At 42.6% G+C, this 20931-nt stretch overlaps 1 protein-coding gene across 1 annotated transcript in view; it reads right to left on the bottom strand.

Moving 5' to 3' along the window:
* Positions 1–20931, bottom strand: part of MSRA (methionine sulfoxide reductase A) — a 230338-nt gene that overhangs the window by 117060 nt on the left and 92347 nt on the right. Inside the window, exon 3 of the mRNA XM_083856934.1 lies at positions 7594–7713. Coding sequence (XP_083713060.1) covers positions 7594–7713 — 120 coding nt within the window. The remainder of the gene's footprint in view (positions 1–7593; positions 7714–20931) is intronic.

The following is a 20931-nucleotide window of genomic DNA, read 5'->3' on the forward strand; positions in this document are numbered from 1 at the left end:
AACCTATTTTGTCAGTGTAAACCCATTCCCCCTTGTCCTGTCCCTCCCAGATCTTGTAAAAATTCCCTCTCCATCTTTCTTGTAGGCTCCCTTCAGGTACTTTGTGTATTCCTTTTGCTTTTAATGAAGAAGAACTTTAGAAGCCAAACATGACAATCATTTTGCTGATTTTTAAGAGCTCCAAGAGGGCTCTATCCAAGGCAGGCAGCTTCTCCTCCTTTGGAAGGACAGGTTTAAGGTGGGACACCTCAGGCTGGTCACTTTGTCCACATCTCCAGGCTGAAGTGACTTCATCCATGTAGAAATCAGGTTTGCTCTGAGTGCTGCAGGAACCTGATCACTCTGAAGTCCCTCCCTAATTCCAGGATCACAGTTTGGCAGACTCAGTAAGTGGCTTTGTAGCTTATTTTCACTTTACAAGTGTCTCCAGAGCAAAAATGAGAAGCACTTCAAGTACAAGAAGTACAAGAAGTACAAGAAATACAAAAAGAAAGAAACCCCCACTGGCCACCATAACAACAGTGAGCTTTTTGATAACATCATTTTCACAAACACACTAAACTGTTCTAGTGCTGGTGGCCACAGCTCACATCACAATTTTCATCCGGAGTAGATGAATAACAGCAACAATTTGTACTATTGGGTAAGAAAAAACACGTCCTAACAGCAGCCTTGTGCATGAGTGATATTTTCAGACCTCCTTTGGCAGATCTGGTTGGTTTTGTTTTTGTTTTTGTTTTTTTTTCCCATTACCTTGTTTTTCCATCACTTCCCAGCTCACCTATTGCTCTGAGCCCTACTGATGGTGCAAAGGTACAGCACATCACTATGGGAAACTCATAAACAAGGGGAGAACATCCGTAAAGCAAATTTTTTCCTTACACCTCAGAATAAATACTTAATTTCCAGACATGTTGATTTGTAGCTGCCAAGAATTAACCTTTAGCAAAATATCCTTTAACAAGTTCTCTTTGAAACTTCCTGCTCGGGTTCAGCACCGGAGTTAATGAACCCCCAATTTCCCCTCCTGTTTGTGAATGCCAGGAATAAAATCGTATTAAAGAGGTGGATAAACAAATTAATACGGAAAAGGTCATCGGTGATGATTAAAGACTAAATCATTAATACCTGGAAGCTGGGAGGTAAATGAAGACAGAACTTGGTCTGGTTTGGGTGGGAAGGGATCCTAAAATTGATCCTGTTCCACACCCTGCCATAGGCTGGATGCTGCTCCCTAGACCAGGTTGTTCCAAGCCCCATCCTGACTTTTGCTGGAGGAGATTCTTAGATCAGCTGCATCCTTGGTGTGAACCAGCACAGCAGATACATTCCAAAACAGTCCAATATCCTCCCTTTCTTTTATTCCTTTTCTGAGATTATATAGCTAAGAAATTTCAAGAAAAGTAGCTTAAATAAAAAGGGGATTTGGTTTCTGAGTGAAGGGCAGATTAGACCTTTGAGTGACCCAGTTATACCAGAAATGGTCAAGGTGTTCCATTAAACATCCTGGGCTCAGGGAAAGAGTGATCCACCCTCCCTCCTGCCCCTGTTGTAGGGGCAGGCAAGTCCCAGACAGGAAGACATAATTTTTGGAAAGGGTTTTGAAGTCAGTGGGTAAAGACCAGCAGGAGCCTCAGCTGTACCTCAATTATCTTTTGTCAGAAGTACTTTGGGTGCCTTGTGAGTTATCCCTGGGGCTCTGCAGGCAAAGATCTCTTCTGCAGTGTTAAAAAAGAATTAACTGAGTCTTACAAATCATTTAAGAGGGGGTTTGCCCCCTATTATTGCGGGGAAGTTGCCCACAGATGGAAATGGTGGAATTCCCATCACTCTGGTTGTTCAAATAAAAATTGGATTAATTTTTTCCATCGGTTACACCCAGGGGCTTCCAACCTGAGAGATACAAAGGGATGGATTCTACCTTGCAATGGGTTTTGATGCTTCATCCAGAAGTTTGCATGTGCCATCCTACACCTTCTCTAATCCCAGCTTCACAATCTGCCCTTTTTTTAGTGCCCCAAAGCATCTGAAAGGATTTTGTCTCTTTTGTCTCTCTGAAAAAGATTCACCTGCAACGGATGTGCTCAAGTCAACAAACCCATGAGGAAAACCAAGAACTCCCCTGAGCTCTGACTTTCACCAAAATCCTTCTCCAAATATCTTTTGGATCTTCATGGGTTGTTGTGCACTGCAGCAACAACAATCTAAAGGTTTTGCCTTTCACTGGATCGAGTTTTTTTGTCTTCCTCACCTCGAGGAAGCTCAGGTAAAAGTGTGAGTGCCTGCAAAGGTACGACAGGGCACAACTTCACTATCATAACTTATTTTTTAAAAACTGAACTACAAAAGTCTCGGGCACAGCTGAGCAAATAGAAGCAAGTCAAACTCCTATGGTTTGATAATTTCATTATTCTTCCAACACCCAGAAACTGTGCAGGTCACTTGCAGAATTATTCAAAAATCTTAATCACTTTGGTGAGACAAGAGTTGATTTCTAAACTTTTCTATGCCAGCACAGGAAGACGTTCCATAAAACAAGCAAGTCTGAGGGTTGTGATGTTTGCACAGAGTAATTGCAGTGCTCTCCCAATTTCAGGAAAAATACATTATCAGACACATCCACACTGACACCACAACATTTCAGTCCTGTGCCTGAAAGGAAGGAAGATTTCACCAGGGAAAATGAGCAGCAGGAGCAGCAAAAGAACAGGAACACAACCACAATAAAAAAGAAATGCAGGGAAAATACCAACATGTTCCATCACCTGCTTTAATTCCAGAGTCATGGTCTCCCAAGAGCTGTAGCTTCTCCCTGGTTTCATAGACAGTGGTTTGGGTTAGAAAAGACCTTAAAATTCATCCATTTCCACCTCCTCTGCCATGGGAACTATCCCAGGTTGATCCAAACTTCATCCAGCCTGGCCTTGGACACTTCCAGGGATCCAGGGGAAGCCACAGCTTCTTTGGGAAATCTCTGCCAGGGCCTCCCCACCCTCACAAGGAAGAATTTATTCCCAATATCTACCACCTGTAGTAACCACCAGTTCTGGCAGCACAGTTTGAGTACAGACTAACTGCCTTTGTAGCTTATTTTTTTCTTTACAAAGCCCTCACAGCAAAAAAACATAAAGAACAAAAATTAAGAAAGGCTCCCATTGGCCACAACAACAGCACTTAGATTTTTTTAAACACCATTTTCACAAATACAACGTGTTCTTGCTTAAAAAACAAGTTGCATCTTCTGTCTTCAGGCCCAGTGACAGGGGGAACATCACAGCCCAATCCTGCCTGGAGTCTCCTGTGAAAACAAAGCTCCTTTGAGAGCTTCCTGTAGGCTCCAGGTTAGAAGATTTTTGTCTTCGACTTGCTCTGTAATGGCTCTTTCAACCTCTGGGACTCTCACATTTTTATCTTATATATATCTTTAATAAAGCAGGAGACGGGAAGGATGGAAACAACACATCTCAGTGGAACACAATTCAAATAAAGTTGTTAATAATAAATAGTATGTTTTGTATTTCTATTGCTGCTACAAGCCAAGCCTGTGATTGTGGGCAATGCTGGGACAAATGGATGAAAGGAGCAGAGGACAGCAGTGAGGCTATTAGGATTTTAAATTTGCCACGAGGCACAATCAGGTATCTAAATAATAAATAGCACTTTGGTTTCTTCAGGCCTGAACCAGACAAGACATTAACCCTGAGAAGTCAAATTCTGAGATGGAAAAGTGAACTCAGCCTTGATTACAGATGGAGCAGAGCTTCCTCAGCAGAGCTGCTGCCATCCCTTGTGGACAAGGAGACTTTTGCTTTTCAGGCAATAGCAAATTTATTTACCATTTTTTGACCATAAAAAAAAATATTATTTATTCTGCCTTTCAGTTTTAAATGACAAATCTACAGATTCCATTTATGCATCCTGGATTTTAAGGTGAAATAAAGTTTTCTTGGTCAGCTTCTCTGCTGAAAAAACCACGTCAGTAGTATCAGCCTTGAAAATTGGGAGGTAGAGCTGCAGAGGAGCAGGTAAGTGAAATTCAGTGCATCTGTTGGGTTCTTGTTGCCAAGGTTTTATCATTGCAGCAGCATCTGCCATCACCTTTCCAAATGATTTTTTTTTGAAGTGAAATTGCTACATTCATTTTATTTCATGACTTAGCAATTGCATAGAGGACAAATTATGGTTTCTAGGGTCATATCAAGGTTTAGATGCACATCCAGGAGGATCCGAGGACGATAATCTCACAATCTCAGAGACACAACTCATTCCAACTGCTCTAGTTAACAAAAATTACAGGTTTTCTACAAAATCCCGTTCTTCAATTGCTACAAAAAAAATACACAAAACAGCGATTCCCACAGTTCATGACATCAGCTTTGATTGATGCAATATTTTGCACTTTGGCTGACCTTTCCCTCCTTTCTCACAGGTGAACTGGGAGGAAATAAGAAGGGGAGAGGTGGAGCAATTGGCCAATCCTATCAAGGCACACATCAAGGGCATGGTGAGCACTGAGATTCTTCACAGTCATTAAAATTCCTATATCCTGTTCTTATAAGGATTTAAAAAAAAAAAAAAAAAAAAAAAGACCAGACAAAGGCACAACAGGAATCTATTCTCTTGACAGCAATTTAATAACAAAAGAAAATGTTCTGAGCCACTCTCATTACTGCCCGGAAACTTTAATCTTGTGGACTTAGTTCCTGTCCATGGAAACCTTCAGATCCCTTTTACAAGCTACAGAAAGGGAAGGGAATATTTGTAGTTTAATTATACTTTTAAACACTTTGGAGAACCAGAGCCACTTTGGAAGAGTGTTGAGGTGTCCAGCTGAAGGGTTCTCCAAGGGATACAAGGCCATGTCTGAACACCAGGAGAGTCCCAAAACCATCACAGAGCTGGAGCCCCTCTGCTCTGGAGCCAGGCTGGGAGAGCTGGGGGTGTTCACCTGGAGAAGAGAAGGATCCAGGGAAACCTCAGAGCCCCTTCCAGAGCCTAAATGGGATCCAGGAGAGCTGGAGATGGACTTGGGACAAGGGATGGAGGGACAGGACACAGGGAGTGGCTTCCCACTGCCACAGGGCAGGGATAGATGGGATATTGGGAAGGAATTTTTCTCTGTGAGGGTGGTGAGGCCCTGGCAGAGGTTTCCCAGAGAAGCTGTGGCTGCCCCTGGATCCCTGGAAGTGTCCAAGGCCAGGTTGGACAGGTCTTGAATCAACCTGGGACAGTGGAAGGTGTTCCTGCCCATGGCAGAGGGTGGAACTGGATGAGTTTTAGGGTCCCTTCCCACCCAAAATCATTCCAAGATTCCAGGATTCCATGAACATGCTGGTAGTTTGTCACAGGACACTCTTCTGTATTTTTAGGAAAGGGCAAATCTGAGAAGCCAAGAAATTTCCCGTATTACATTTTTTTTCCCTATTACCATCAACAACTCCTGAAAAATTCCCATTGCTGCCTTTAATATCAACAGTTTATCCACAAATACGCAAAATGAACCGCACATTACCCACTCAAATCCTCCCCACACTTTTCCACTTTTAAATAACACCATCCCAGCCACCACCCTCCTCTGGGCTTATGGAATTAACTTGGGAAATCACCAGCTGACCACAGGAACAGGAGGTAACAGAGCAAGAAATTAATTTTCTCTTTCTCCACTCTCTTCCATCAGCTATTTAGAAGCCTTCCAGGTGACCTTTGCAAGCCAAGACATTTTAAGGAGAACTGGAAATGCAATATGGAAGACTAATTCTTAGGCAAGAGGCACTAGTATTCTTCAGAAAAACAAGGATTTGCTGCTTAGGAGATGTGAAACAACTTCACAGCCAAATATTTTACGTAACTCAGAGCAGAAACAAAGTCCGTGTGGCACATTTTTATACTGAATTGTTGATTTTTAGAAAATTGTGATTTGTGCACCAGAGAAAACGCCTCAGCGAGATGAGAATTGACAAGACTATAAATTGGTTTAATTCACTAAATCTCAGCCTTCTAACTAATAGCACATAATAACCAGACGTGGTTTATTTTTCCTTACATTCCAGTCACTGAAGATAAACAAAAGAAAACAACTGGAAGCAAACCCAAATGACCTGCTCACATGTGAACAGCCTGAACCACCAGCCCATAAACGACTCTGTTTTTAAGGAAATCATCGTTAGCTGAGTATTTTATATGGTAATTGTACATCCCCAGTTAATGAATAACAACAGCAGAGTTCTTCCCTTCTGATTTCAGTGCCACTTGAGCTATGCAGATTTCCAAAAGCTTATGAATATACAGAGCAACAGAATTGTTCTGAACATCTGTAAGCAAAATATGAAAAGACGTTCGGTGCTGAATGAACATCCTGGGTTGTCTAATGCTGGCCAAAAATGGTGTATTTATGTATTAAGGGAACGCACTGAAAATAGCTCCAGATCCTGCACGCCCTCCAGAAGGCTTTTTCAGATTGTCCTCTGTGTGGCTGTCACCAGAAAATGGAAGAAGAATTTTCCGTTCCATTCTACTCAGTTTTCATTTCCCTTCCCCTATAAAATGGAAAAATAGTTTTCCATTCCATTCCGATTTAATTCCTATCCCTTTCCCTTCCCCTTCCGTTCTCTTTTCATTCCCATTTCCATTTCCACTTCCATTTTCCTTTCCATTTCCATTTCCCTTCCATTCTCTTTTCATTCCCATTCCCATTTCCATTTCCATTTCCATTTCCATTTCCATTCCAATTTAATTCCTACTCCTTTTCCTTATCCCTTTCCCTTTCCCTTCCATTCTCTTTTCATTTCCATTTCCATTTTCATTCCATTCCATTCCATTCCATTCCATTCCAATTTAATTGCTTTTCCTCTTTCTTTTACCTTTCCCTTTCCCTTTCCCTTCCATTCTCTTTCCATTTCCATTTCCATTCCCATTCTCATTTCCATTTCCTTTTCCGTTTCCATTTCCATTCCATTCCACTCCACCTTAAATCATCCCTTTTCCCACTTTTCACAATTTCCAGCAAGTTTCTGCCCTTTTGGCTGCCTTGCAGCACCTCTGCATAGGGCTTCAAGTGTCCATTATTTGTTTGTGTCACTTTTCACACCCTTTCCATGAAGCCCATGTGAGAGTTTGTCACTAAGAACGAGCCCCCATGACACCATTTGGCATAAAAAAATGTTAACAAGAAAATAAACCAAAGGAAAACTTCCAAGCGAGTCCAGGAAAGCCAGGATTTTCTCCACCAGCAGCATTTTTTGGCTGCCAGGGGTTCTGTGGTTCAGATCGCAGAGAGAAACTGCGTCGGGGTTTTGTGGTGTGGAGTGAAAAATAAATCCAAGGGTTTGGCCTGGAAATGGCAGGATGCTGTGCACTGAACTGTGTGAAAAATTAATGGATTATTAATCAGAACAGATTATTTGTTCATATATTGACTCATTAATCATTGGGAGGCAACAATCGGATAGGCATCCATAGATTTCAGTACAGTTTGGGATGTAAAGGCAACCCCGAATCTCTTTAGTCACTGCAGTCACTCATTTCACTCTTTGCTGCCATTCATAACTCAGGATCCCACTCCAGACCCTTAAAAACCAAAGGAGAAAGACTCACCTGAGCACACCTCTTTGTAGGTAGGGTTTGGGGTATGTCCTCCTGCATAACCCACTTGGGTGGAGTAGACTCCTTTCTGCCTCCAGAACTTCCTCTCGGCTCCCCAGAAACAGCCCATACCTGAAGAGGGCACAAAATGCACATTGGGAGGTCAAAATCTGCCAATATTCAATCACTTATTTGCATATTAATTGATACAGGGCATAGTGGAAGGAACATCTATAGGCAGCACCTGCTGGTCAAGTGTTTTCCAAGTTTATTTATAGGGTAACTATAAAGAGAAATCCATTCTGCATCAGAGCACAACTCAAAACACAGCTTGATTTATGCTTCTGAATATCAATTTATCACAGAGGGCAAACCTTGGAAGGGTTTGAAGGCCCAAACAAGGAGAATTCTCATGCACACACCAAAAAAAAAAGTTCCTTACAAGGCAATTGTGCTGTTTGTGCCGCATCATTTTTACCTGAGCTGATTAGGAAGCTGTCAAAACACAATAATTTGTATTAATGGCAAACAGTTATTTAATTTTCTGCTTTCAGGCAGAGGTGGCAGCAATAATGGATTATATTATACGTTATATAAAAGGAAAAAATGCTTCAGTTTAACAATTTATGCACAGAGATATTTGATGTTCAGACAAGATTTTTGTAGTCATTCACCCCCGTGGCCAATTATCAAAGGACATCAGACTGTTTAAGGGAGTAAATTAAAACCTCTCCTGGTTAAAGGAATTAAGGAACAAACACCACCAACACTGACAATTGTCTGATGGTTTAGTTAAATAAATGTTTAAGGGACTATTTATTATTATTATTTAGAGTGTCATGGAGATTCCACTATTGTCAAGCTGGAGCAATGAATTGTCCTTTTCAATGACAACATCCTGTTATTATTCCCTTTCTAAAACAGCTGAAATAAAGGCAGTAAAGATAAACTAAATATTAAATACACTGTTTCTATACACACAAAAATCAGTGATCCACGAGAGTTTTCTCCTGGTGACACTGCAGATATTGTAGGTTAAAAAGTCACAGAAATAATCTTTCAAAGCACAATCAGAAGAAGGGAGCAGCCCCTCCTCCAGCCTTGATGGTTCACAATGTTCTTTCTTTGAACCTTCAGAGATTAACTTCAAATTTAAGTTTAAATGCACCAAAAAGTACAGAACTGGGATTTCTACTTCTGGTTCAGGTGCTTAAACAAGCTGCAGGAATTAAGGGCTGCTCCTGGAGATTCTGGAAAGAGACAGGAACCTCCTGAGGACAATTCTTGCAGAAGATGGAAACTGAGGATGAAATTGGAGTTATTGTCCTTTGATTACTGAGATAACCAGAGCTCTTGGACTTGGTTCCTCACCTAAATCAGGCTGAAGGCTCCAAGCCCCATCCAACCTGGCCTTGGACACTTCCAGGGATCCAGGGACATCCACAGCTTCTCTGGCCATTCTGTGCCAGGGCCTCATCACCCTCACAGCCAAGAATTCCTTCCCAATATCCCGTCTTAATCTGCCCTCTGGCAGTGAGAAGCCATTCCCTGTGTCCTGTCCTTCCATCCCTTGTCCCAAGTCCCTCTCCAGCTCTACTGGAGCCCCTTTAGGCTCTGGAAGGGGCTCTGAGCTCTCCCTGGATCCTTCTCTTCTCCAGGTGAGCACCCCCAGTTCTCCCAGCCTGGCTCCAGAGCAGAGGGACCACTGGAGCTCCCATGGATTTGGGCACACTAAGGCTGTATGAAACTGCTTCCAAGGGTGATTTAACTTGTTTTGGGGGTTGTTCCTTAGATCCCAAGTCTGTATCTGCATGAGACACACGGAAAACAATCTTCTTTCCAACTCTAATACTTCAGTGCTTTGCATCCTTAATATTCCAAGGCAAGGTTGAGCTCCAGCTGCCCAAAATCCCAGCTGTGCCCTCAACAGGTGAGGCTGAGGCTCTCCCAGGAATGTCTCTGGAGTCAATTTATCAGTCTACCACTGTCTGGACAAACACACTGAGGGGTGGCCAAGGAGAAACATCATCCATGCCAAGGAATAGGACAGACCCATATTTTCATCCACATCACATTCCTAGGCCAACAGCTGAGTGTGAACGAGCAACTCAAGATTAAGGAGTGCGCTGGTTTTGCATTAATTGATTTGTGGTGAAAAGGGAAGAAGGAAGTGATTCTCAACAGCTTCCTCCATCCCTGACAAAACCAATCAGTAACTAGTTTTGATATAGCAAAAGATACTCCTCTCCCTAAAAGAATTGATGAAAGACTATTTTTGAAGGTGGTAAACTAACCTAAGTTCTAAGTTTCGTCTCTGCAGTGAAAAAATAAAAAGAAGCTTGTGTGGGAGAAGAGAAGTGTTTTGAAGATTTTATTCTGATCCTTATTTATTTTTTCCCTTTTATAGTTTTGTTAATAAAGCTGTCTTTATACCCTTTAAAGTTTGAGCCTGCTTTGCTCTTCTCCTAACTCTGTCTCACAGCAGAAAAAGAGTAAATAATTTTAGTGGGCACCCAACCCACCTCATTAATTAGTGCATTGGCCAGGAAACAAAAAATTGGCAAACCAAAACCACAAGGAGACAGCCCAAACTCAGGTTTGAGTTCACATACAGGCCCAGCTTCAAATGCAAAGCAGAAATGCTCATTCTTAGTGTTTTATTTCAGGGGTTTTAATGCTCAGTGAATCCCTAATGTTGCTGTTGAAATCCCTGATCATCGGGGCAGTGGCCAATGACCTGATCAATATTATTTGGGATTCTCTCATTGATAATTGTCTCTTTCCAGGGCAGTGGTGGAGTCTTCATCCCTGGTGGGATTTAAAATCCCTGTGGATGTGGCACTTGGGGACATGGGTTGCTGGTGGCCTTGACAGTGCTGGGGGATGGTTGGACGTGATCTCGGAGGGCTTTTCCAACCTAAACTATTTTGTGACTCTGTGGATTTGAGCAGTGTCCCCATCATGGACTCCTTCATTTTTCCCTCTTCCAGCTGATGCCCCAGTCCATTGTGCCGCCCTTTCCCTGGAGAGAGAGAGAGGGATTTTATTCTCCTGAAGAACTGCTCTCATCATTTTCTCAAGTGCGCTGCCACCTCACACAAACAATAAATCCTCCCATCGCCGAGAACAGATAAAATTGAAATCTTTGTCATAATAAAACAACCTGCTGGTAAAGAGACATCATTTACAACAATCCAGCACTAAATTGCTTTCCCCAGCATTAATCCATTCAGCTGATGTTTGTTATTCTGCTAAAGTGGTGCCACGTTCGACAGAGAAATTGTCATAAGGAGAGAAATATTAACAATAAAATCCCACATAATATTCCAGAATTAGACACGTGAGCTCATGGAGTGCCTGTTTTCCAGAGCACTGGCTGCCTCTGGCCATGGTTAATATGGACAATTATTAGCAAAATAGGGAAATAATTTCAGTTAAAAAATTCACATGGTCCTGTAGTACAAAAAAAAAAAAAAGTTTACTTAATCCACTTCCCTTAATTATTACTACTTCAGTAAGGAAACTGAAGAAATAAATCATTTAAATAATAAATTTAAATAATTAAATAAAAACTCAGAGGGGGAAACAAAATAGTAACAAAAAAAAAAAATTAAAAAAGGAGGAAAATAACCATAAAAGCAAAATAAGCCACCCATATTATAATTTAAAACTTGAAAACATGAATGTGATTTTAAACTATTCATGAAGTGATTTGCATAATCCCTAGTACTGGGGAAGTGAGTGCAGCTTTGGTGTTACAGAGGGAGCTTCCGGAGGCATTCCTAAGAGGAAGAAAAAAAAAGGAAATACAGGGAAACACACTCACGTTCCCAGAAAAAAAAAAAAAAAAGTCTTATTTGAACATAATGGGTATTGCAGAGGAGTGTTTAAGCACTGAAAACATTTGTCACTTTTTAATTGCTAATTTGCAAAACAAAAACAAGAATAGTGATGGGTTTTGACTGACTCTTAATTGGAATTTCAAAAAGGTATTTCAGGGTTGTTTTTTTTTCTGGTTTTGAACTTCAAACCCAAACAGATTCAGACAGGAATCTTTAAATGTTCAAGCATCCCTATGAAAAATATTAATCAAACAATTGGGGATTAAATTATAGAATCTATATTCCTTTCCAGCATCCACATCCATTTTCTCCAGCTATTCTCTTTATGGATCAATACTCCTATAGATCCTCTGAACGAGTTTTATTTTTGTCACCAAGGACCCTGTGTTTCCATAGGCAACCCTGTGATTTGCATATTCCTAATAAATAATCAGCATAAAAACTGAAATATTCTTCTAAAATAATGAAAGCAAAATGCTACTCTGATAAGAGAGATAAGCACCACATTCTTAAGAGATTAAAAAAAAAATTAAATACTCCAAGACAAACAGAGCAGAATGGAACCCCAGGTGTTTGCAGGGATGAGCAGCTTTATAGATTAACCACACTGACCAGGTCTCCGTTGGCTGCACAGGAGCTTCAACATCCAGGGATTCATTTATTTGCCTAAATGGAAACATTTGGGATCATTTGAGATGCCTGGGGATATCCAGGACATCTGTGTGCACAAGGCTGACATAAATGACACAGAATTTGGGGGAGATACGTGAAGGAAAATGGTCCTGGATGAGGCAAATGGAACTGATGGAAACATGGAATGGTTTGAGTGGGAAGGAACCTTAAAGATCATCTAGTTCCACTCTGCCATGGGCAGGGACACCTTCCACTATCTCAGGGTGCTCCAAGCCTTGTCCAACCTGGCCTTGGACATTTCCAGAGATCCAAGGGAAGCCACAGCTTCTCTGGAAAACCTGTGCCAGGCCTTCACCACCCTCAGAGCCAAAAATTCTTTCTCAATATCCCATCTATCCCTGCACTCTGGCAGTGGGAAGCCATTCCCTGTGTCCTGTCCCTCCATCCCTTGTCCCCAGTCCCTCTCCAGCTCTCCTGGAGCCCTTTTAGGCTCTGGAAGGGGCTCTGAGCTCTCCCTGGATCCTTCTCTTCTCCAGGTGAGCACCCCCAGCTCTCCCAGCCTGGCTCCAGAGCAGAGGAGCTCCAGCCCTTGGAGCATCTCCATGGCCTCCTCTGGAGTCCCTCCAGCAGCTCCACATCCTCCTGATACTGGGGATCCCAGGGCTCCAGGTGGGTCTCACCAGAGCATCTCATTTCCATATTTTAAGGCAGGAGAAACCAGCCCCTACTCCAGACACAGACATTACAAAACCCTGAGAGTTTATGTAACTGAAGTTGAATCAAATCTTCCAAAACACTGTGATTTGTGTCTGAAAGTTGCCTATTTCTCTGCCACATCCATAAAAAATGACCAACCTGACACACTCAGTAGAAATTCGGGCTGCAGAGATAAATCCCAGACAAAATTACTAATTCCAAAGTTATCTATCCTCACAATGATGTTCACATCTTGTAATATTGTTAGTTTCTTTTTTTGTGTACTGTGCACAAAAGCCACCACAGAGCACCAAAAAAAACCGACTGGAAAACTTGTTTGAAAATTATTCAGACATTTTCCCCCAGTCCCACAAGGAACTCCAAGATCTCCAAAGGAAACTTTTCCTCACCTTTGCTCTGATCTCTTCTCCAATGCCTGTTCCTATCAGACCTGAATGATCCTCGGTCTCAGTGAAGATTCCCTGATGTAAATTCCTATTTATGATTCCATTATGCAGATGAGCACAGGCAGTAAATTTGCATCAGAAGGGTATTCCTGATCCAAACTCCAGCCTCACAAGCTGCACCCATTCTGTGCTAATTAACATCCATTAACTCTGGAGCTCAGTGGAAGCTTCAGGGACTCTCAGCCTCCCATTCATTCCATTTATTTGAAGAAACTCAGAGCGGGCACATTGTGTTCTATACTGGCCAATTTTCATTCCTTATAATGTACATATATACAGTGGTTTTTATTTGTGGGATATTTTTCAATGCCTTTTGTCCTTTTATCTTTCTGGAATATGCTTCTCTGGTGGCATCAGGTGCAGACACACCTGACTCCCCACGACCTTTCCCTCCTGCCAGCTTTATTTCCAATCCTTCCCTCTCCCTGCCTTTCCAGCAGTCCAACAGGACATCCAGAAGACTCCTTTTTTTTTTTTTTTTTTTTCTTTTTTTTTTTTTTTTTTTTTGTCATATTTTGAAGAATGAATGCTTTATTTCCTTGGCATGCCGAGCCTCTCCTGGCCTGCTGCCTGCCATCCCTACACCCACACTCCAAGGCACTTTTCCATGCAGCAGATTAAGGAGCTGTTCCCATGCCAGCAATGCTTCGCTGAGGAAGATGAACTGCAAAGGACACGGATCCTGCTCCTCCTTCTGTTAGCAGGATTTTGGGATATATTCCACCAGCTGGGAGGTGTGTGTGGGGTGGAGTGGAGGGGGGGGAAATGTCAACTTTAAATATAATAAAACGTGCTGGGGAGAACAAAGAGCAAAAACCTGGAAACCTCTTCCCAACGCCCAGAGGAGAGGAAGGAGCGGGACAGGATCTTTCCAGACAGAGGAGCCTCCTGTGCCAGGCTCTGCTCTGAGTCCCTTGGAGCAGTGGCTGTGCCAGCTGCTCCAATGCCACAGGATCCAGCTCCCAAACATTGAGGCAGCAAAGGACAGCCAAGAGCACATCCCACCGGCTACCTCAGAGCTTCCTGCCCAAGCCAACATCTCCGGGAGCTGCAGGCACAGCTGCCAGGATCCTGCTTCCCTTGGCCAGCACAGGACTTGGCCCAGGTTTTGAATACGATTGATTTTGTTCCCTCTGTAAAATCTGGAGAAGGAAATGCTCAGCTGCTTTGAACTCAATTTTTTTTCCCCCCTTTTTTTTTTCTTCCCCTCCTCCATCCCATCCCTCTCCAGTTGGGAAGGAATAAAACTGAGCCTCGGCAAGTTCCATCTCTATAGAATAATGCTCATTCCATACATTTCAGCCAAACACCAGAGTGTGATTGGCATTTTCCTCCTTAAAAAAAGCTGTAGAGAGCAGTTGGTACAGCTGACTGATTGAAGACAGTCCAAGAACTGATATTTCTGAGCACGGAGCCAAAGGGATATTGATGCTCTGTGCTCTGAAATTGTGGAGACCATTAATTCTTAGAACTTCTCAGACTGGAGAGAGGACCTTGACTTCACCATGGAAGGTCAGGATAAGACCTTGGTGAGCACCACTGTGTTCCCTCCCCAGAAAACATGGGCAAGTAGGTGGCAAGGAAGCTGTGATAGGAACCTGGAGATCTCTGGAGGATCTGTTGGGGAGAGTCCACAGAAATCCACAGAGATGTTCCAAGGGCTGGAGCCCCTCTGCTCTGGAGCCAGGCTGGGAGAGCTGAGAATGTTCACCTGGAGAAGAGAAGGATCCAGAGGGAGCTCAGAGCCTCTTCCAGAGCCTAAAGGGGCTCTGAGAGAGCTGGAGAGGGACTTGGGACAAGGGATGGAGGGACAGGACACAGGGAGTGGCTTCCCACTGCCAGAGGGCAGGGATAGACGGGATATTGGGAAGGGATTTTTCCTTGTGAGGGTGAGGAGGCCCTGGCACAGGTTTTCCAGAGAAGCTGTGGCTGCTCCTGGATCCCTGGAAGTGTCCAAGGCCAGGTTGGATGAGGCCTGAGACAGTGGAAGGTCTCCCTGCCCATGGCAGAGGGTGGGACTGGATGATCTTTAAGGTCCCTTCCCATCCAAACTCTTCTGTGAGTCCATGATCTCCCTGTTTGGATAACCAGATAAAAATGTCCTGGGAACCCAGGAGAACATCCAGCATATCCAGTTTACACACAGCGGATCTCCACCTGCCTACAATAATTTTTCCTGACTTTATGTAACTCCATAGCACCAGTAACTCCACAGCACCAGATTCCCAAAAGATTAACTTTTGTTGTCTAGAGGAAAATACTCCCATCAGTCCCTTTGGCTCCACTCTGATTGTGGACACAAGTCCAGGAGTAAACTGGATCTCCAATCCCTTGAGAAGTGAGTGGATACAGCTTTGTTGAGCACTCTGATACTGTCTCTGCACTTACAGAACTCTTATTAAGGGCTTGAAAACCTAAAATGATCAAAGCCATGTCCTCAAGATAAAAATACAGCATGAAACTACCCAAGAGCCTTTGTTCTGAATTTTTTCAAGCTCTTGTCGAGGATCTGGAAAGAATTCCAGAGTCAGATTGAAATGCACTCTCATCTCTTGCACAGCACTGAGATACGTAGGGTGCTTTGGCAGCCATCTGGATCCATACAGGATTAATGTTATCAATCAGGATTTGAAACAAAATTGTACCATTGATACCCTCAGGGGTTTTACATCCAGCAGCCCCTGAATATCTGAGCAATCAGAGAATATTTGAGATCACTGGGAAACAATCAGCTAAGAAATGGTTGGGAGTAATAAGGAAAAAAAAAACGGTGAAACAGAGAACAAGTTGAGCTGAAAGAAATAAAACTGCTGATGACAGATGGCATTAAGAGGATGATCTTCCTCGATGAGCGTTGGCTCTAATGCTCCAACAGGGTTGATAAATATGTTGAACAGCTTGCCTGGGGCAAGTCAAACAAAGCCCTGGGCAAGAAATTTAAAATGCAGTTTGCCTAACAGAGCAACTAAAGAGGAATTTCTTGGCTCACCGTTTTGCCAAGACGTGTTCTGTTCACACTGCATGAATTCCCAGGGAAACTGTTGGGTTTGCTTCTCTCTCTCTTTTTTTTTTTTTTTTTTTATTTTTCCATAGGAGAAGCAGAAGCCTCATGTTCATTCAAATTAACAAATGCCCAGGAAATTGGTTCCTGCCTGTGGCTGCTGACGTTGGACGCGGGCGTGGGCACGTGTTTGTGTACGGATAGATGTTTGGATAAAAGCTGCCCAACAGATCATTGCAAAAGGAAAAGCAGATTATCATCAGAGGGAAGGAATATTTTACTGTCAAGAGAAAAAAACTGCCATGTTTTCAGCACGGGAAATGTGTCAGAAGGATGAATTTGGAAAAAAAAAAACCCTTGAAGACAACAGCACTCAAACTGGGAAAAGCAATGGGGAGGTACAGAAAATGAGTGCAAAATGTGTTTATCAAACCCATCCTAAAGCATGTTACAAGTTATAAATAATACAAACTCAACAGGATTCAAACAAAGCTGAAGCCAATATCCAGAATGTTAATAAGGCTTAAAGCACAGTTGCTCTGAACTTCCCAGGCAGAACACAAGGGGTTTCACATATTCCTATTTCAATGTAATTTTGAGCTTAACCAGCAGAGAGCAGGGACAGACCCAGCACTTCCCAGGGTGGCCTTATTCACTGCCTCCACATCCTTTCCCAGCCAAAAAGCAGGAATATTTAAATCATTTTTGTCCTGAAAACCAACAGAGCTGCTTTCGGGTGACTCCACACTATAAAATTCCATTGTCAAAACTCTCTGTTGGAAAACTTGCCTCTAATTCCCAGAAACTGGGAGATACAGCCCAGCCAGAAAATCATTTCTGAAAAGTTCACATCACACACTGTAAGGAGAATATGGAAAAGAAGCAGAGGCCAAACTTTGTGACCTTTGAGAGCTGGCCCAGAATGTCCCTGTCCCCATGACACTTCCCCAAACCTGGCAGAGCCAGGAGAACAATGGCGCACCTCAACTTCCACCCATGAGAGGCACCTGGACCCTCCAGAAGTTCCCTATGGATCTGAATAATCAGAATCTCAACAATCCATTTTTCAGGAAGAGAAGCAGAACTTGTGAGAGTGAAGAAAGCCAAGAACCTTGTCAGTTCTTTCCTCTCTTTTTCCTTAATCTTGGGATACAGGCTTTGTTTCTAATCACTGCAAATAATCAAGCCTCATATAAATTATAATGTATTAAATATTATTTAAATACTCTACAAATGAGGTATGAGTGGTACCAAAGCAAAACGAAGAATCCTTTTTGAAAAAATACCAAATTACAGGTGTTTGTTTAAAATCTCTTTTTCATGCCCTGCCTGTGACTTTCAAAGGTTGGAATCAATGATCTGAGAGGTCTTTTCCAACCTTAATGATTCTCTGTGTCTATCGAGTAAAACAAACACCACTTGATAAAATTGTATTTTCAAACTTTTTCCTTCCCATATTTTGTTTGGTTTGTATTCTTCAGTGGGAAAACTTGGGGTGAGTCAAGGGAATGGCTCCAAGGCTGCCAGAGCTCCAGGAGTGTTTGGACAACACTCTAAGGCACTGGGTGGGATTGTTGAGTGTCCTGTGCCAGGCTATGAGTTCCGTCAGTGATTTTGGTGGGTCTCTTCCAACTCAGGATATTTCATGATTCTCTGAAGATCAGGTATGAGAGAACAGGAATCAGAAATGCCTAACAATAAATAGAGAATTCATTCAAAAAACAGCTCAATGTCTTACTCCTGAAGGTTTCCATCCTAAAAAATGTATTTGGTCTTTGAGCATGGAAACATCACAGATCCCAGAATGGTCTGGGTTGGAAGGGACCCTAAAGGGGATCTCATTCCACCCCCCCTTCCACTAGACCAGGTTGAGATTCAGTCTGTCCATAAATCAGATTGAGCTTCATTCATGAAAATGAACTAAAATCTGTCTACTTGGCTTTGTATAAATCATCAATCCCATTATATTTAGACAGGTGGAGCACTGGGAAAAACAAGATGAGCAGGAGGCTTTGGGAATTCAAGGCTGAACTCAGACTCTGAAAGATTTTCTCTCTGAAGCTGATTTCCATTATTAGTGGTGTTGCTATTTTCAAACCCACAGCACATAAAGCCTTTGCCACAGATTTGTGAATTCCACTGTGCTGAGTTCTGGGTACAAACAAAGAACAAAAGAGCAACATTCCCAAAAGTTGACTTTTTCTATTTACAGGGTCATTCATATTCCTACGTTCCATAAACATCAAAGAGGACTGTCACAAATTGTAAAAACTGTAAAATTCAGGAAGGGGAAACCAATAAACACCTGTTTCCTTTCATGTTTGGGGATTTGGGATTGCAGCTGATTGAATGTTCGTGGCTGGGATCAACAGGCAGCATTTCCCATGAACAGCTGACTGACATCCAAAGCAATATTGCACCACAAATGGATCTGACCTGCAGGAAAGAAGAGCTATTCACAAACCAGAAACAATCAGTCCTTAAGTGCAAAGTGTTGGGATTAAAATTGCTTCTGTTTCATGTCTAATCCATTAAAGAGTCATCTTGAGGAGTCCTGTAGGCACCTGATGTTTCTTGGCCACAAATACGACGCTTGAAGTGCCCCAAGGACACAGAAAAAAAAGTCAAAAATCTGATTCCTTGAACTATTTGTTTACCCCTTTGAATTTCTCTTACCAATGAAAACGTGATGAATAAAAGCATCAGAAATTCTTAGCACAGCCCTGAATTGTCCAAACATGGAATCAAAACTTAGCATAGGATGGTTTGGGTTGGAAGGGACATTAAAGATCATCCTGATCCACCCCCTGCCATGGACAGGGACACCTTCCACTATCCCAGGTTGCTCCAAGTCCCATCCAGCCTGGCCTTGGACACTTCCAGGGATCCAGGGGCAGCCACAACTTCTCTGGGAAACCTGTGCCAGGGCCTCCCCACCCTCACAGGGAAGGATTCCTTGCCAATATCCAATTTAAACCAGTTCTCTGTCACTTTGGAGCCATTCCCTCTCATCCTGTTACTCCAGGTCTTATTCCAAAGTCCCTCTCCAGCTCTCTTGCAGGTTCCATTCAGGTACTGGGAGGAGCAAGTAGGTCACCCTAAAGCATCTCTGCTCCAGGCTGAAGAATCCCAATCCTCTCAGCCTTTCCTGCAGCAGAGCTCCTCCATCCCTCTGATCATCCTGGTGCCTCCACTGGATTCTCTCCAGCAGCGCCACATCCCTCTCATATTGGACTTCAGGGCTGGAGGCAGCTCTGCAGGTGGGGTCTCACCTGAGGGGGGCAGAGGGGCAGAATCTCCCCTCCCCTGCTGCCCACTGAAGTTTCTGGGCTGGGTCATGTCCAGCTCTCACCCACCAGCACCCCCAAGTCCCTCTCCCAGGCCTTTTCCATCCCTTCATCCCCAGCCTGGATTGATCCTGGGGGCTGCCCCAACCCAGGTGCAGCACCTTAATCTCAATGAGCACAGCAGAAAGCCCAAGGATTCAGTCACTAAAGAACAAACCACGCCTCAACCTGGACACCCTCCTCTGTTCCTTAAAGAAGAGAGCAGTTTCTTAATATGTTATGTTTCCAAGGTCTGTTAGGGATAAAAAGAACCGCTGCTACAATAATATGGTGAAGAGATTGAGATAGAACTACACGGTCCTATCATCAAGCTGATTATTTGCTTCATTGCAAAGCATCACATCTTTAGTTCAGCCATTGATTTGAGGCTTTCAAATCATTTTGTGATCTTCCTTCACTCTGAGCATTCCAGCACTTGGCAGAGATTCATTTTAGATCATCCCCGGTCATTTGCCACACTTTAGTGCTCCACTACTCAAGTAGAACTTGATGTACACAGAAAATAAGAGATGTCATCAGGGCTGTGTAATCCATTTCATATAAATCCATCTCTGCAATAACATCCAAGCCTTACCCTTGTCTTGTGAAAATCTCTCTAATCTCCCAAGCCACCTTGGGGAGCTTGAGATAGAGAGAGAAGCAAAACAAAATATATTCTGCTCTTATAAAAGCAAAGAGCCACGTTTTGTTACCAGCAAAATAGGAATCACTTCTAGGGCCTTGCTGCAGAAAATAATAACTTGTTTACAAGGTTTGTTTACTGCAAGGAATAGAAAAATTGCCTTTTCTTTCCTTTTTTTCTGGTGATTATTGCGGAGTTAAATGAACTGCCATAGCCACATTCAGCAAAAGTAATCTCATATTCCTTATTATATTCATAGCCTTAGATTTCAAACAACAATAGAAAGCTGTAGGCACCCTGACAATTATTTAAACCTACAATCTGTAATTGCTCAGGAGCAAAAAAATAATTACATTCAAATAACAAGCAATTCAAGAAGCAGCCCTTTCGTCCTCTTTTCCCCTTAACCCTTTTCCAAACCAATAAATGCTTTCCAAGTGCACCTAGATCATTCAAATGGATCTATTTTGAACCATAGCTGTCCTTAATGGAAATATGGAAGTTCCAAGAGTTATTCTCTCATCTGTTGCAAGCCAATGAAATGATGGTGAGTTCTCACTGGCAAAAGAGAATAACTCTTCCCACCCATCTCCAAAAAAAAAACCCCAAAAGATAATTACTCAAGAAAATATCAGAGTAGATTGTTAGAGAAAAACTAATTTATATCCAGGGGGCAGACAGAGGCCAAATATTAATGTGGTTAGTCATTTACCCATCGTGCAGCAGAATCATTCCCAAAAAA

The sequence above is a fragment of the Zosterops lateralis genome (assembly GCF_965231275.1).
Source record: "Zosterops lateralis genome assembly, chromosome: 3".
Lineage (NCBI taxonomy): Eukaryota > Metazoa > Chordata > Aves > Passeriformes > Zosteropidae > Zosterops > Zosterops lateralis.